General features: G+C 41.6%; 1 protein-coding gene and 1 long non-coding RNA gene across 2 annotated transcripts; one reads left to right on the plus strand and one right to left on the minus strand.

The window, feature by feature from the left end:
* Positions 1-151: 151 nt before the first annotated feature.
* Positions 152-15,472, minus strand: LOC136440055 (ATP-binding cassette sub-family C member 9-like). The gene is made up of 40 exons (XM_066435831.1): positions 15,314-15,472; positions 14,874-14,998; positions 14,426-14,539; positions 14,021-14,221; positions 13,525-13,707; positions 13,196-13,252; positions 12,851-13,051; positions 12,514-12,666; positions 11,577-11,732; positions 11,111-11,245; positions 10,870-10,914; positions 10,612-10,729; positions 10,382-10,422; positions 9,988-10,230; positions 9,675-9,803; positions 9,240-9,318; positions 8,838-8,943; positions 8,401-8,499; positions 8,111-8,195; positions 7,756-7,836; positions 7,106-7,246; positions 6,823-6,950; positions 6,395-6,609; positions 6,160-6,281; positions 5,784-5,921; positions 5,499-5,668; positions 5,072-5,141; positions 4,608-4,765; positions 4,385-4,477; positions 4,021-4,123; positions 3,622-3,735; positions 3,307-3,424; positions 2,774-2,904; positions 2,455-2,533; positions 2,184-2,292; positions 1,816-1,919; positions 1,650-1,699; positions 1,345-1,428; positions 1,081-1,143; positions 152-807 (listed from the first exon to the last, which is right to left on the minus strand). The coding sequence occupies exons 1-40, from the start codon at positions 15,450-15,452 to the stop codon at positions 670-672; spliced, it is 4,818 nt and encodes a 1,605-aa protein (XP_066291928.1). The 5' UTR covers positions 15,453-15,472; the 3' UTR covers positions 152-669.
* Positions 2,190-4,177, plus strand: LOC136440061 (uncharacterized). The gene is made up of 3 exons (XR_010756616.1): positions 2,190-2,282; positions 3,331-3,412; positions 3,635-4,177. It is a non-coding gene; the product is annotated as an uncharacterized lncRNA (long non-coding RNA).
* Positions 15,473-15,790: the final 318 nt, after the last annotated feature.

Raw genomic sequence — 15,790 nt, forward strand, 5'->3', positions numbered from 1 at the left:
CACTTGACCAGCGCATTTGTGACGTTTGTAACATCTATCATACAACAAATTTTGTTAGTTTTCATTGCAAAACTATTTGCTCCAATTAAGTTAAAGCTTGTAGAAGTGTGACTAGTACAACACCGCAAACAAATTCACACCCACAGTCTCCTCGCACAATATCTGTATACTGAACAGATATGATTGCATTTATTATGAATATAATTAAAAAGTACATCCACCCTGAATTACATAGAGCGTCACATTGTTTTAACATGTCCCTTCATACTATCGATATGTGATTTTATTATCATAATATTACTTAAGATACTTTGGCTTTGTTTAGTCTTCAATGACACTGACACAAACGGCAGACACGGTAGTTTCCTGAGAAAAATGCTCCCAAATATGAAAGTACATTATGTGGAACATACATCCAAATATTATGTGTAAATTTGTATTCTTGATTACCGTATGGTCCCAGTTATAATGCGTATTCTACGTCATGATATGGAATAATACGTTCATTCAGCGCTCTACATCTGACGAAGTAATATTTTATGTCCCTCAATTAATAAAATAAAAACGTTGAGCACATGCTTCTTGCTAAGCATTATAAGGCTTTCCTGTACACGCTCTTGCGTGTTAGATACATACTATGCCTTAGAAGTTCACCTTAAAAATCCTTAACTACTTGTTGGCTTTAACCAGTGATGCAAAAAGGCCGTTTGGGAGCTTGAGAAGTTTGTCTGGACTGTCGTTCTCGACGACTTTGCCTTGGTCCAGTACGAGGATCCGGTCGGAGTTCAGGATAGTAGCGATACGATGCTGTGAACAGAGGGAAGCACTGATTATAGGTTGAGGACTATTACGGTGGGACATGACGAAAGCAACAGTAAACATCTGATACAAGGTAACTAGCACAGGATGTCGGACGCTTCGGCAATTTACCAGCTCGACTCATGGCTGATCAGACCGACTCGGTCCAACACCCTAACCCAAAGCAAACTCTGATCGAGTTGACTGGGCCGAGTTAGTAACGGGCCGACCTGATCCCACTAGCATACACTACTGTAAATAGATATGTATATAGTAACATACTGCAATTGTGAGAACAGTCCGGTCCTTGAAAGCAGTCTTGATTACATTCTGCAGTGTGGAATCCTGTGTGATTGAAGAAAAGAAAAAAGCAAAGTGAAGATTTATTCTAAGTGTGGCAGGTGCAAGTGTTAAATGAATCAAAAATGTATCAGGTAAACAATCTTTAAGTTTAGGATTCGAAAACCGTAGCCTGAATAACAATTGTAATCCAAGAATCTAGCACTAAGTTATTGCATTATCAGTATCTGACATGAAGAGTCGTACCGTTTCCATGTCTATGGAAGCAGTTGCCTCATCCATGATGAGTATCCGGCATTTCCTCACGAAAGCCCTGGCCAGGCAGAACAGCTGGGGAACAAATCACAATCTGACATGATTAGAAAATACCATAGATGCACAAGTAAGAAGAGCACTGAACTTCCAAACAACAAGTTTGTTCATAATATCAACATCCTGATCCATCGCTGTCCGATCCGTAACATGCAACACAGTCTTATCTGACTGTCATACATCGAAAGTTTAAGGCGTATCTTTGGTTCCTGAAACTTGATGCAAAGTGACGTGCTAACCTGTCTCTGTCCAACACTGAAGTTCTCACCACCATCAGATACAGCCTCATCTAAAAAGCAGAAATAGTTTGTTTTAATCGTTGCTAAAAGCAATGTCCCAGACAGTGACAAAGCGTTTTACTCAAACGTTAAGTGGTATGTAGGCATCGATATTAAACTCCCCTACCTAGTTTGTTGGGTAGTTCAGATACCACGGTCTTTAGCTGAGCGATCTCCAAGGCATCCCACAGCTCTTCATCGCTGCATTTGTCGATTGGATCCAGGTTATACCTGCACAGGATTGGAAGCCGGTATAGCGAAATTTTAATCGAATACCAGTGGCATGACAGTACAAGAGGGCAAAGATTCAATGCCGTTTGTACTGTTGCAGTCTCTGTTTCAAATCATATCAAGTTGATGGAGTCTCTTTGCATACATCTGTCGAAACGTAACATCAGGCTGTTTTGGCACAGTTTTCCTACTAACCAATCGATATTTTATCTTTATTTTAGACATGACAGCTGTGACCATGTCAGGCAAGAACGACAAACGCACCTGACAGAGCCGCTGAACAGCACGGGGTCCTGTGGGATGATGGACAGACGTGACCGCAGGGTGGTCAGCGGTACGCGGCTGATGTCGATCCCATCTATGGTAATTTTACCTGTTCAAATGTTAGAAATCACAAACAGGTCAGCTCATTGTGCCACATTCTAGCACAAGTTCTGATTGTCATAGACGATTGGTAGGTCATGGCAGAGACCATCACACAAGACAATAGAAAGGTAATATAGTGTATTGGTTATTCTTTTTGCCTATCTCCTACCTTTGAAGTTGTCGATCATCCTGAATATAGCAAGAGTTAGGGATGACTTCCCGCTGCCTGTTCGTCCACAAATGCCAACCTGGAGGGAAGTAAGACCACACAACTTTGAAGCTTAGATCATACAAAGTGGACAATGTAAGAGTTTGAGTTTCTAGATCTTTCACGGTGCTAAATGCAATCAGAAGACTTTCCGTTGTAACTTAATCATAACGTTTTACAGTATGCATGGTGAGTTGTGTTTTCGCAACAATTTCTCATGGCTTGATCTCTTTCAGATTAATGGGAAAATTGACCAAAATACAAACCAATGACAGTGTACCTTTTCGCCAGCTTCAAAAGTTGCTGAGACGTCAGTCAGAACCGGGTCCAAAGTCTTGTCATACCTGACAGAGACGCCTTCAAAAGACACCTCTCCTTTAGATGGCCAGTTGTCATCGGGAATGACGTTACCTGCATCAAAGTGAGAAGGATTTGAAAAGGACAATATGAACATTGAAAGAAAATGTGACTGTAGACGCTATAAACTTTTGTGAGTGATAATGTTTTCAGCATGCGAAGGAAGTTCACTTTGCATTTAACTGGTTCAACGATGTGACTTTAGCTTTGAACCGCATCTCGCAGTGTCGATAGGAAAATATGATCACCTATATACTCCGGTTCAAAGATATACACTACATGTATATAAACAGCACACCCAAGATATCTTATGCTGAACGGTTGCAAAAGTTGCCTCCTGGTCAGTTTACTAATACGACCATGTGAAGGATTTGTCTTCAAATGATTGCCATTTGTGACATAAGGTATCCTGCTGAGATAGATGGCACAGGTTTCTATTCTAAACCCCGTTCTTACCATCTGTGTTGTACGGTTCTGTAGCAATGGAGGAGTAGCTGTGCACCCGCTCTACTGAGGTCATCATCATCTCGATCAAAGCGGAGCCACGAACCAACCATAACAGGTACATCTGTATCTGTGATATATGATATGATATTACATGACAACATAGAATAGTTTTCATTCGTGTTCAGTTTAGCCAGCTGATTGAATGAGTCGAAAAGAGATCACCCTCATTCACAGATGAGCACTTCTCTTTTCGCATTGCTTGAAAAGTGATAGAAAAAATGAAATTGTATCAGTTCCATGCACAATGATAACAAATCAACTCACGTTGAGTGCATAGGTGATGGAAAGGCCCACCATGGCTGGGGAGACTGATCCGAACATGGCGGCCAGCATGGCAGATAGACCGGCCAGGAAAACGATGACGGCCCCCATGTACCCCTGTACAACGACAGGTGAAGGAATTGATAACTCAATGCCTGCTGTTAAGAGTCAAGTCAGGTATCAGATATTAATTTACTTTACAAAAGCTTTCTTTTTATACCAATTGTCGATCGGTCAATGTTATGCCTAGATGCCAAAAAAAATCGAATCGGTTCTTAGAGTGGAAAAACGCTTGCAGAAGTATTACATCGATATGATGAGAATGAAAGCAAAACAAGAGAGACAGGACATATTGTTAGATCATAAACGTCTGGCGTGTCATAATTTGACATGACAACGTACCAGCCTGGCGCCAATCCAGCTGGAGGTGGCGTTTGTGTAGTAGATCGGAGTGTTGCTCCTGTCAAGCTTGTCCATAAGGGATGTACTAAACGTCTTTTCCATCCTGCGTGTTTGGATTTGAAAAAAAAATCTATATCAGAATTCCTGCTGACCTGAATGTATTCAGATGTCTGAATTTGAAGAGAGTGCAATGATTGAGCTTGTGATAATAAGTGTAGCGCTATCCATTGCATACATTTTTTGACATCGAACACGATGGACCACCAAAAAGACTATGCTACATCAATCTAGACTGTATATTGTGTGCGCTTATACGTAACAGAAGGGACTTGGATGATGAATTACATGTGTTAAATTCCATCACCTGTAGGCACGCACGGTAGTCAGCCCCCCAAGTGTCTCTGAGAACTGGGCAAACACGGGAGACTTGTTGATGTTGTCAAGACGTTTAATTTCCCTGCAAGAAAATATATAACAGTGTCTGTTCTGACAGCATATACATCAAGTATGCTACTCCATCTTCATGGAAAGTAATCCCCTCAAATAAGCCTCAAACAGTACCCAGTGTAAGTGACATTGCCTCTCACCTGGCTGTTGCACGGTAATACTTCTGCACAACGTAGTAAAAGACGACAATCGGAACAGCACCGATGAGGAAGTATGGTGTCACTACGGCGTTGACAAGAAGAGCCGAGCAGATCAATAGGACGACGCGGATCAGATGCTCCATTATCAAAGGAAGACGCTGGGGTGTTTAAGATCAGGCGTTATTTGACACTTGATTGCAAAGATGAAAACAACGTTTAAAATCTGTCTTGTTAGCAACTGTACCGGCCTACAAACACGTACAACAACAACAATAACGATCATCGCCATACAGAGAAAATGGCACTGAATTCAGTGCATGTGCCCACTCTCCTACTTACAATCAGTCTCATAAGATTATACAGAATATTCCACAAGATTCCACTTTATGAAAAGCTATTTGATATGCTTTTGATCACTTGGTCACCAACAGCGTTAACTTTGTAGCATTTGCCTTTGGGCTTACCAAGTCTATTATTGCCGTGTCCTCTGACATGCGGTTCAGTACTCTCCCAGTCGGTGTAGTGTCAAAGAATCTGGAATTGGGCAAAATGGGGCATACGTATTTTTAGAATGCTACTTTCGATTAAAACGTTTTATGAAGGTTTTGTCAAATTGAAATGTTGTTGCTAAGCAAACATACAGTGTTCATCACCCATAGCTTATTACGAGGATTGAGAATCCTTTACAGTCTATGCTGTTGACGAATAATTAACATCTAATTAGCACGCAGTCATTCGGTATGCTGTAAATATAGTCAGATAGGTTTAAATTTGCAGCGTAATCGCTGAACTGAACCGATAGTCGCTGGACGTTCAGTGAAAAGTTATCATCGATCCCCAGAATCGGCTTTGCAGTGCGTCAGTACGAGCAATACTAGAGCAGTGACTGACCGCATTGGAGCAAGGACGATGTTCCTGACCATGGCCTCGTGTAGGTTCTTGGCCCCTCTGATCATAGTCAGAATGGTAAAGGCCGAGGTGAAGGCTGTTAAGACGATGGCTGCCACTGACAGTCCTGTATAGCCCTTGATGTAATAGTCTACATCTATAGTTGGAAGTTCCTGTGGAGAAACATGAATATTGTGGTGTCAGCAATACCCTTCATATTCTATAGCTCATCATAGCAAAGCCAATGATTCAACTGTTTGTTTGTCTTATTCTAGAAACAAATCACACCTTTGTAGCATTTCCAAGAGTTTTGTTGATGAAAGAAGTACTGTTCCGAAGTCCAGCAGGAGAGCCTGACATCGTGCCTGCTGAAGCCCAAGCAGACAGCCAGAAGTCGACCCCAACCTGCAAACCGTGCTTGCATACCTATATGATAGGGGCATACGTACAAGTTCGAGTAAATTCTGAATTGAATAACGTATAATATTATCTACATAGTATTCAAAGGTTGTGAATTTCTGTGGTTCTTGTTGTGTTGAAACATAATTCTAAAACTTAAAGATACAGTACTTAGTTTTTGTGTACTTGGATTACGTTTTACGAATGCTTAAACTGATGCTACAATCGTTTCATGATTTTGAATGGTAAACCTTTGCCACTTTACCTGGAGGAGTAGGACCAAAACCACAATGATGGATCCACAGGCAGTGGCGTAGGTGAGGTAGTGCTGCAATCGGACCGATCCCATAGACCGCTCCTCGGCTTTCACTAGTTTGCCCTCTGCAGCTGAAATATAGATTTACCATATATACTTCAACAGTACTACACTTCGTCTTGCTACGCTACACCAAGATTTTTCTTTCTTTATAGTCTTGACAGAAGAAAAAAAGATGGCCTACCTTTCTCTTCATCCACTTCCTCCTCCACGTCCTCTTCATCCACCTCCTTACCCTCTTCCTGCATAGAAGATGTCGATCTTGACCTGATTAAAGAGGAGTGCGAGTTTTGGCTGGATAGTTGCCGTACCTTGTCTGCCTCGGCAGAAATTTCCTCATCTCCATCGTCACCACCGATGCTGCCATCGCCTAAACTGCTTCCTGATGCCGTTCTTGTCCTTACGGTTGAGATGCAATTCCAACACTCAAGAATTAGAAACTATTCAGTATATGCACTTGAAATCATCAGGAATATTCTTTTTAGAAAGATCTTTTTATCTGCAACAAATGGTGTCAAAATGATCCAGATACGCATGGCAGTAGAGAATGTTAACTATCACTATGTAACCTGAAAGCGTCTGCTTTGCGGGTGATAACAGTGAAACACTCACATTTCCTGTGTCTCCCGGATGCCCATTGCAACGATTTCCCTCCAGCTGTCACACAGATCAGGGTTGGACTGACGTAAGTCATCCATGGTTCCTTGGGCCAGGATCCGTCCGTTCTCCATGGCAATGACCTAGTGTGTTCAACAACATCACATTTTCAACAATTACAGCAGATTAACGAAAACATGCTACTCAGATACCGAGCAGTTTGGATATTGCTTCATACGTTTTCGATTAAGACAGACGCTCTATGTATACAGGCAACCTCTACGTAGTCACCACTTACATACTGACTCTCCTCCAGGTACTGCAGCTTGTGGGTGACCAGGATCACTGTCCGCTTCTCCTCGTTTATCAAGTGTCCCATGATGCCATGCTCAAACACATCGCCGCCAACGTGTGCATCCAACGCTGACAATGGGTCATCCTATTGTATAAAAGATGCACGATCCTATTGTATAAAAGATGCCGATCAAAGAGGCATGAACTGTCATTCTTACCTCGAGCTCTGAAGCTATATACTAGTAATAAGAACTAATCTGCTACTATGCGATTGCAGTTAACTTCGAATTTACCCAGATTGTTTTGGAACAACAGATCGATGATCTGTTTGAACTGTTTTAACCATGTGTTCGCTTGTGATATGCGTGATTCTTATACTATGTAATGTAATGACTTCAATTTTATGTAACTATCAACATATTTCATGTCAAATTTCGTGTAAACATGAGGATGTAACATGCAAGGTTGATTGCAATAAATCTGAATCTGAATCTATAACATTGGGAACAAAAGAAACGAATGAGTAGAAAGGTTTTCGTAGTATATTTCTTGTTGATGGATACTCTACCTACAACATCTTAACAAATCACCAGCACACGAGTAAAAACATATCAAAGTGAGTCATCAGACAATATCATATAGTATTTCACTCACCAGTATGACAATATCACTCTTAGAGTACAGCGCTCTCGCCAGGCTGACCCTCTGTTTCTGTCCGCCACTCAGATTGATTCCCTACAAGACAAACAATGTTATCATCATCATTAAATATATACTGTTCTCATCTCAGATACATGTTCTGTTTTAGTCAATATAACTCACCTTCTTAGCTTCAAATATTCAATTACAAAAGAGAGCTCTAAAAGCGAGCCATGGCGAAGCCGCATTACACTACTACTAGCTACTTGAAAAAGCATTATGCTTCACCTCAATTGAGGATGACTGCTTTACTTTACTTACTAAGTTTATGATAAAGCCAAATACACGTCGGTCTTAGTTGTATTTGTACCTTTTCTCCGATCTCTGTCATGTCACCTCCAGGGAGGATGTTCATGTCAGGCTGCAGACAGCAGGCCGATATCACCTTCTGGTACCTGACACGGGCAAACGGAAGTTTCTATGGTTTTAACACAACCTTCTTTACACTTTACAGCAAAACAGCTGTGTATTATCAGACGTTTCCCTGTGTTTTTCCATACTCGTATTGTGTCACTGAAATAAATAATTGTTTTTTTATCTAGGACATGATAGTTTGCTTTGCAAAATTACACGACAAAAGACTCACTACTCACAACTTACCTGGCGTTATCAAAGGGTTGCCCAAAGGTGACGTTGTCCCGCAAGGTGGCATTGAGAAGCCAAGGTTTCTGTGCCCCATAGGCAACACTGTTCTGGCTCCTTTAGAGTTGGACGTACAGGATCATATGTCATCATGCTCAAGACAAATAATTGTGCCTGGATCTTACTAAGACAGATTGCAAGGCGGGTTCTAATCTGTTAGTATTGTTAAGTTTGCTCTTAGGAAGGTAGAAAACTAGAAACATTTAAAAAGTACAAATTGTCAACAGATTTGTCGGGTTCCATGCCTGAGCTGGTCATGGCAACGGTGAATATATTCGCATGGTAATGACCACAAATTTGTCCGATTCCTGACATTCTTTGATTTGGTAATACTTGTAAAATTAATCAATTTCTGACTGTTTATAACTGGTTGGTACATGGTGAATGTTACCCACTCGCTCCACAATACTTGTCCAGAAAGAGTTCTCATCTCACCGAGAATGGCTGAACACAAGGAAGACTTCCCACTTCCCACCTGACCAATAACCACGGTCAGCTTTCCTGTCCAGACAATAAAACACCGCCGATATCAATGGTATAACTGTCCGTTAAGAGTGCATTTAACTTACAAACAAAAGTCTTTTTTCCATATTTCTACATCAAGTGAATGTTCATTGGCCTTAGCTACTAGCTACATGTACAAATCTTATCGGTTTACACATCGTAAGGATAAATGACATAAAACTTGATACGAATGTCAATATAGGCGATATTTCAAACCGAATATTGTCATTTTTCTTCACTTATTCATGGTCGAATTTTGTCACATTTCCTTATAAATAAGGCACATTGCTGACCTTTCCGTACTTTCACGTTGATGTCGTGAAGTGCCACAGTGTCAGACTCCAGTTCCCAGGAAAAGTTGCCGTCCCGGATCTATGTACAGTGATTTTTAAATCACTGTACATTTAAAAATTTATTGAAGACGACGGACTAAAAACTGACAGAACTGTTAATCAGTATCTACATCGAGTCCTTCAATGTGTGAAGTGAGGAAGACTGTGACAACGGAACAAAACTGCCCAAAGTAACAGATGTAATACATAACGAGGTAACCGTTATGCTTACTGGAACATCGACTGGCTACCGACATACCTCGCATCTTGTGTCACACAAACCGGAAGCAAAGGCGTCTATGAAAGCATCTTAATCTTAGTTCATCATGCAAAAAAAGTGTGGCTCTGCTCATAAACCAAGCAATAAATGATGAATAAATTAACTATATAACCGACCTCAATAGCTACATCCTCTGCCACGTCAATTGTCTGTGACAGCCCTCCGGCAGACTGCTTCAACTTGAGACTGTCCTCATCTTCAGGCAGCTTATCGTAGGAATTTTTCAATAGCTTCACCTCATGTTCCTGTTTAGATCAATTACATTTGGCACTCAGAACATATAGCTTTAAGGTCAACAAATAAAATACGTTGAAAATGTAAAACACGAACGTGTAACGATTACTTTATATTTTTGTTCAATATGGGGTAGGATAGTACAGTTTCATATCATATAGAACATAGCAGTTTGTTGAGAGGAAAGGCACTTACTGAAGTTTCATCGTCTTCGTTAGAATGCATATCATGGCGGCACAAGTTCCCAAGTTCCTCAACTTCGACGGACTCTAAGAACGGTTTCAGCCGTTTGGTCGCCACTGTGGCATTGATGAACGTGCGGAGGAGGACGGGGAAAAACGTGAGGGGGAACGCCATGATGTTGAAGAGGGAGAGCGAGGCAAAGGCGCTGGCAGCTGTCAGTGAGTGGTCGTTGAAGAATTCATAAGTACCGAATGACTGAAAAAATGGAGTGTGACATCTTTTAGTTTGACCCGCAAATAAAGAAAGAAAACAATATTGGACTATAAATTAAACGATATGCACAAGAAAGATCTCTGCTTTGATATACTTCAGTAAATATTGCTTTGCACGGAACTGAATTACTCACGATAAGTGTGGCTGCCACGGGAGTCGCTTGTGTGATGAATGCTGGAGGACATTGAACAATATGTAGATTTAAATTCACATATAAATATATGACCACTATCAGATAGTCTTGTAGATCACTCTGAGGAATAAATTTTTATAGCTGACCAGCACATTCTACATATACACGTCTTGTATACTTGTATACATTCTCTGTAGGCTATCATGTCAAAAATGAAATATTCTACTTACATGTGAAGATTTCCCAGCCAGCTCGTTTGTACATTTCCGTAACCTCGTTGTTTCTGGCAGCGAGTACTTTGTCGATAAACATCTGTTCCCATGCGTAAAGCTTAAGAAGCTTCATAGCCTGTGTGTAAAATCAAGACACAAGAGGATGAAAAAGCACAAGCACAACATAACAATAGATTTGTCTACGTAAATTTCAAAATGTCTATAATGTATATTTCTAGAGACATTGAATGGTTCAGTACAACAGAACGAACTTACCTGGATAGTTTCATTAATGCGCTTCATGCGAGTGTCTGATGTAGCCTGCATAGGTAAAGATGAAAACAATGCAGGAAAGCAGTAAATCTAAAAAGTTCCGGCCACGTTGAAATACATTATTCAGCAGTGGGTAACAGTATTAGTATCATAAACCTTATAAATGATTCGTTACAAGTACTTCCAATTCCGTAAGGAGAACATTGAGCTCACTGGCAACCGTTAAGACACGTTGTTGGCATACCATTTTCTTCTTCGTGAGTCGCTCTGTTACCCTCGCTATTTTGTAGTTGACAGGAGACATGATGATAATGAGTAAAGTTCCTATCACAGCGCTCCAGCCCAGTTGGAAGTAGAGTAGGATACTGCCTGCAAGAAGCTAATCAGACACATGGAGATATTCACAGAATCTTTGTTAGTATAAACGTAATGCTGGTAGGTCAGAAAATGTCTTGATCTGCACGTACTATGTGTGGCAATAGATAAGTTACTGTTATTGAAATATCCCAGCTAGGTTATTAAAAGAACGTATTCTGCAGTACAATCATTTTGACAAGAGATGGGGACCCTAGACTTTTAACTGGGGTCATGTGGGACGAAAGTAATTAAAACAGGTCATTCCTTAACTAAGACAAAAGTCACAGGTGAAATTTAAACGACTCTCTTCGTGACGAAAAAAAAGTCTAAGTTATTGTAGAAAGACTGAATACCTGGATGACCATAGACCACGGATTGTGGATCAAAGACATCATAGCATGTAACTGCTGGGCGTCCGTACCGGCGTGGTTCATAACCTGTCCTGCCGTGACCTTGTCACTACTCAGCACCCAACAGGACAGCTTCAGCACCTTGTTGTATATCATTGTCTGAAAAGAGTCGACATTGCGAAGATCATCTCGCTGGTCCTTAGCAATGCTTAGGTCCCAGTTCATTTATTCATTTATTTCGATTTACCACATTTTGTGGAAGGATTGACATAACAGGTGAACTATCACCTTTTCAAGATGTCATCCCAGACCGGACTGTAAAATTTGGACACAGGGGCATGCCCCTACTCTTTTTCGAAAGGTGTGGCGGGTTCTTTAACGTGCGCGGGGTGTGGCCCTCCCCAAATACGGGACCTCCATTTAACGTCCTATCCGAGGGATGTCCCTAACCCTAGATGAGCTAGGTACTCATTTACACCTGAGTGAAGTGAGGAAAGTCGTGTTAAGTGCCTTTCCCAAGGGCACAACGTCGGGGCACAAGTTCGGACATGTCTCTGGGCACAACCCGGGATTAGACCCCGGGTCCCATTGTTTGACAGCCGCGCGCTCTACACTTGCGCCACACGACGCCAGTTGTGTCGGCGGGGTACCTCTCGGTGTTCGCACGATTAGTTCACGGCGTGTATTTGTTACCGGGTACCACACAACTGTATGCAACCCTTCACGGAGGTAACAAAGTCCCTTCTACCCCACTGATACAAACGACGTATTTATGATACATATTCTCTAGCATCATTTATCTATGCCAACGTACTTCATCTTCCCTAGGCTGGACATTGGTGATAGTTGAAGACTCAAAACAGTATTCATAAAAGTATATGACACCGATGTTTTCCAAACCATACATCATTGTCTGTCTAGTTCCATGGCTCGTGCATACCTGAACAGCAGCCTTGAGCTGTACACCCTGCTGGAAGGTCATGTAGGCTCCGAAGTAGTCGAGCTGGTATCTCAGTATGTTGACGATCAGCATCAGAATCAGCAGAATAAACCCATTCCCAAAGAATTCACCTGATGTCACAAGGTATGGTCCCTACAACAATCAAAAGAGCAACCCTTGACGTCTGAGTGGTAAAAACTTCAGGAACATTGTGATATATCCCTAGTGAGTAATTTGTCGTAACTGTACACCATCTACCTAATGTTGTCATTGTTGCTCATATACCGGTAACTTGTCAACATTTCCAACAACTGCGAAACATGAGATGATGGTTTACCTGATACGCAGGTCGTTCCACCTTTCCTTGCTTGAGATTCTCAGTGGCCCAGGTAACAATTCCTTTCAGAATCAAGGGGGTTGAAAACGTCAGGACGTCCACCAGAAGCCTGAGAATTCCAGCGACGACAAACGCATCGCTGAAAGCCTTTATGTAGACCATCCACAATGACAGCTTTTCGTTCTTTGCCGTGGCCTTTTCCTTGAAACAGGAAATCCTCATGTTAAGTGAATAATGTTTACTCCATCATGTTTATCTATCGTTTAAAACATATTCATCCATTCCAAAGACGGAATTCAAATCTTCATACTACAGTAATTCACTAAAAAGGAACTGTATACAAACCTTCGCATGGTCATAAGTTGACTTGAAGACGTCGTACGATGTTTTGGCACCCATTTGCTGATGGAGAATCAAGAACAGAGACGTGATTAAAGGCCCCTTCGATCTGAGTGAGTGCACTTTGTATTTGAATAACATAAATGAAATGTTGTAATAACAGTAAAAGTCCTCTAAAATTATTGATTTAAGTTATTCTAACACCTATCTATTTAATGTGAACAAACATCTCTTTCTAGATCCCCACTGGCAGATTATACATTTCGTCTGTATATCTATATATTGCATGGACGAAATGATACTCATGTGCAAGTTGTATAGCTAGTCTTCAGTACCTTGGGAATCCTGCCCAAGTGCGACATCTCCAGAGGTTCCCTGTAGCCCACCCGTAGGATCCAGCTGGCCCACCAGAATGTGGCACGTGACGGGAGCGTGACGTAAGGAAACACGTAGCGCATGTTGTCGTCCTTCAAGGCACTGTGCGGCTTCAGCTGGACTGGGTTGGCCGACAGGTACTTCTGCAGAAATAAAATACGTAAAATGGGGTCATTACATACTTACCTAGTTAGCGAGCCAAAGGGCATACTCAATAATAGATTCATAGCAGAGTCGTTACAAACAAGAACATTGTGATGGTGATATTGGTCATTATCAGTATCATTATCGTAGCATGAAGGGCTAATCGTATGTAGAACCTGTATGTAGAGGAGACAACAAACGTAGAAATACTTCGATGAAGGTCAGAGATCCAGGTAATAATATACGCCAAATAGCAGTCACCCAAGCAACTGGATATGATTTTGGAAACGATCAAACCATAGAAATATTTACCAATTTAAAAAGGGTGTATCCTTCAATGACGATATGCAGCGCGTAAAGGACGACAGACGTCCATGTCAGACTCAGCCGGAGTCGTGTGGAGCTGACGTCACGGCTGTACAGATGAGCCAGTCGGGCAGCTTTGAAGCCGGCAGACATGACGTAGTACAGGCACAGCGGCAGCAACAGGCGGGGTTTGTTGGACATTTCCACCTGTGTGAGAACGGAAAAATTGCGATAAAGCATCTACTTGAGTCCTATGGACAAACAGCCTCTTTATTACTTTGAGTATCATAATTAAATAGATCCAAGGATACTAAATGTAGATTAGGAAACACTATCATGGTGAATGTTATGATTCCCCCCTACATACAGTGATTACGAGATGTATTGAAATATGCACATCGAGGGGTTTACCTGGTAGTAGTAGACACCGGCCAGCAGGGTGGCCAGCAGTGAGACTATCCATGGCAGGTACAGGTGGATATGATTTCCAGGGCTGTAACTGTCTGATAAAACCCCCTCCCCTACCTGTGGATATGGTATGTTATAAAGTCATGGCTATGGTGATATGTTCTACGGATTGACGAAGACGCATCAAGTTGGCTAGAAAAATGAGCTGGATTCGAACTTATCCAGTTAGCGACACACACCTACAAAAAAATCATTCAAAAAGAGATCATGGAGTTATATGACAATGACAATGAACTTTATGGCATATTCATGCCCAACATGGGCTAAATGCATTAGGTAACATGAAGTAAAAGAAATGGAACATTGTGTCATATTCTATCTAATCCTTTGAAATAATGATAAGGAAAACATTCTGCATTTGCCTGAAAAGGCGGACAGTATTGTCTCTTACTTCGCATAGCGTGATGAACAGAAGAACGAGAGTGACTGTCCACCGTGCGTAGTGCCCTGGGAACAAGACCCAGCCTTTTTGCGTCTCGGTCTCTTTCCCCTGTTCCCATCTCCACAAAAGCAGTGCTAAAGAAGTTCAAATAATGAAACCACATTTCAGACACTTTACATACACGGTTGTTGTTGCGGTGTTTGTTTGTTTTCATAGATTATGTATTTGCTCTGTGAACTACGTATTAAGTGACATATTCATGGCAAGTTCCCACGCAAGACAGGTATCAAATTCCCAACATAGGACTCGTGGCGCATTTGAGTGTTTGTTTAAAGGATCTAAACAGCAGCGTTAACAACAACAAATTGTAATGCCTCCCTCGGGAACGAGACTAACATTCATAATTAGCGCTTTAAAAAATGATTTGAAAAATAAAATCGCAAACTGACCTAGAAGAGCCAATGGCAGGTACCCCGCATGAGGTATCAAGTTCAGACCATCCACGAGGCATTCCTCCGTCCTGATGTCCACTGTTGTAGCGTTGCCATTGGCAGAAGGGTAGGCGGGGCCACAGAACGGGTCTGCCATAACACGACCTTAACACTCGGCTGTTCACCTAGTGCAAACACCTGTGATAAACGTGTATGTAAAACCCCGGTCACATACATCGCGCGATTTACCTTTTTTTATCCGCGGCGAAAGCACCATGCGTCGTACTTTTGAAATGAATCTGGTGCAATGTAGATTAGATACATAAAGCCGTAGCGGTCACAAACGTCGTAGGTCATCGACCGATATACATTATCCTTTAGTATTCATACAGGTAGTCCACTATCCAAACGTATACGTTATTACTTCTACTTCTATTATCAGTCCTGATTTCTACTAGATAAGAGGTACAAACAACTAATGGCATGTCTCCAACC

The sequence above is a fragment of the Branchiostoma lanceolatum genome, chromosome 8 (genome assembly GCF_035083965.1).
Source record: "Branchiostoma lanceolatum isolate klBraLanc5 chromosome 8, klBraLanc5.hap2, whole genome shotgun sequence".
Lineage (NCBI taxonomy): Eukaryota > Metazoa > Chordata > Leptocardii > Amphioxiformes > Branchiostomatidae > Branchiostoma > Branchiostoma lanceolatum.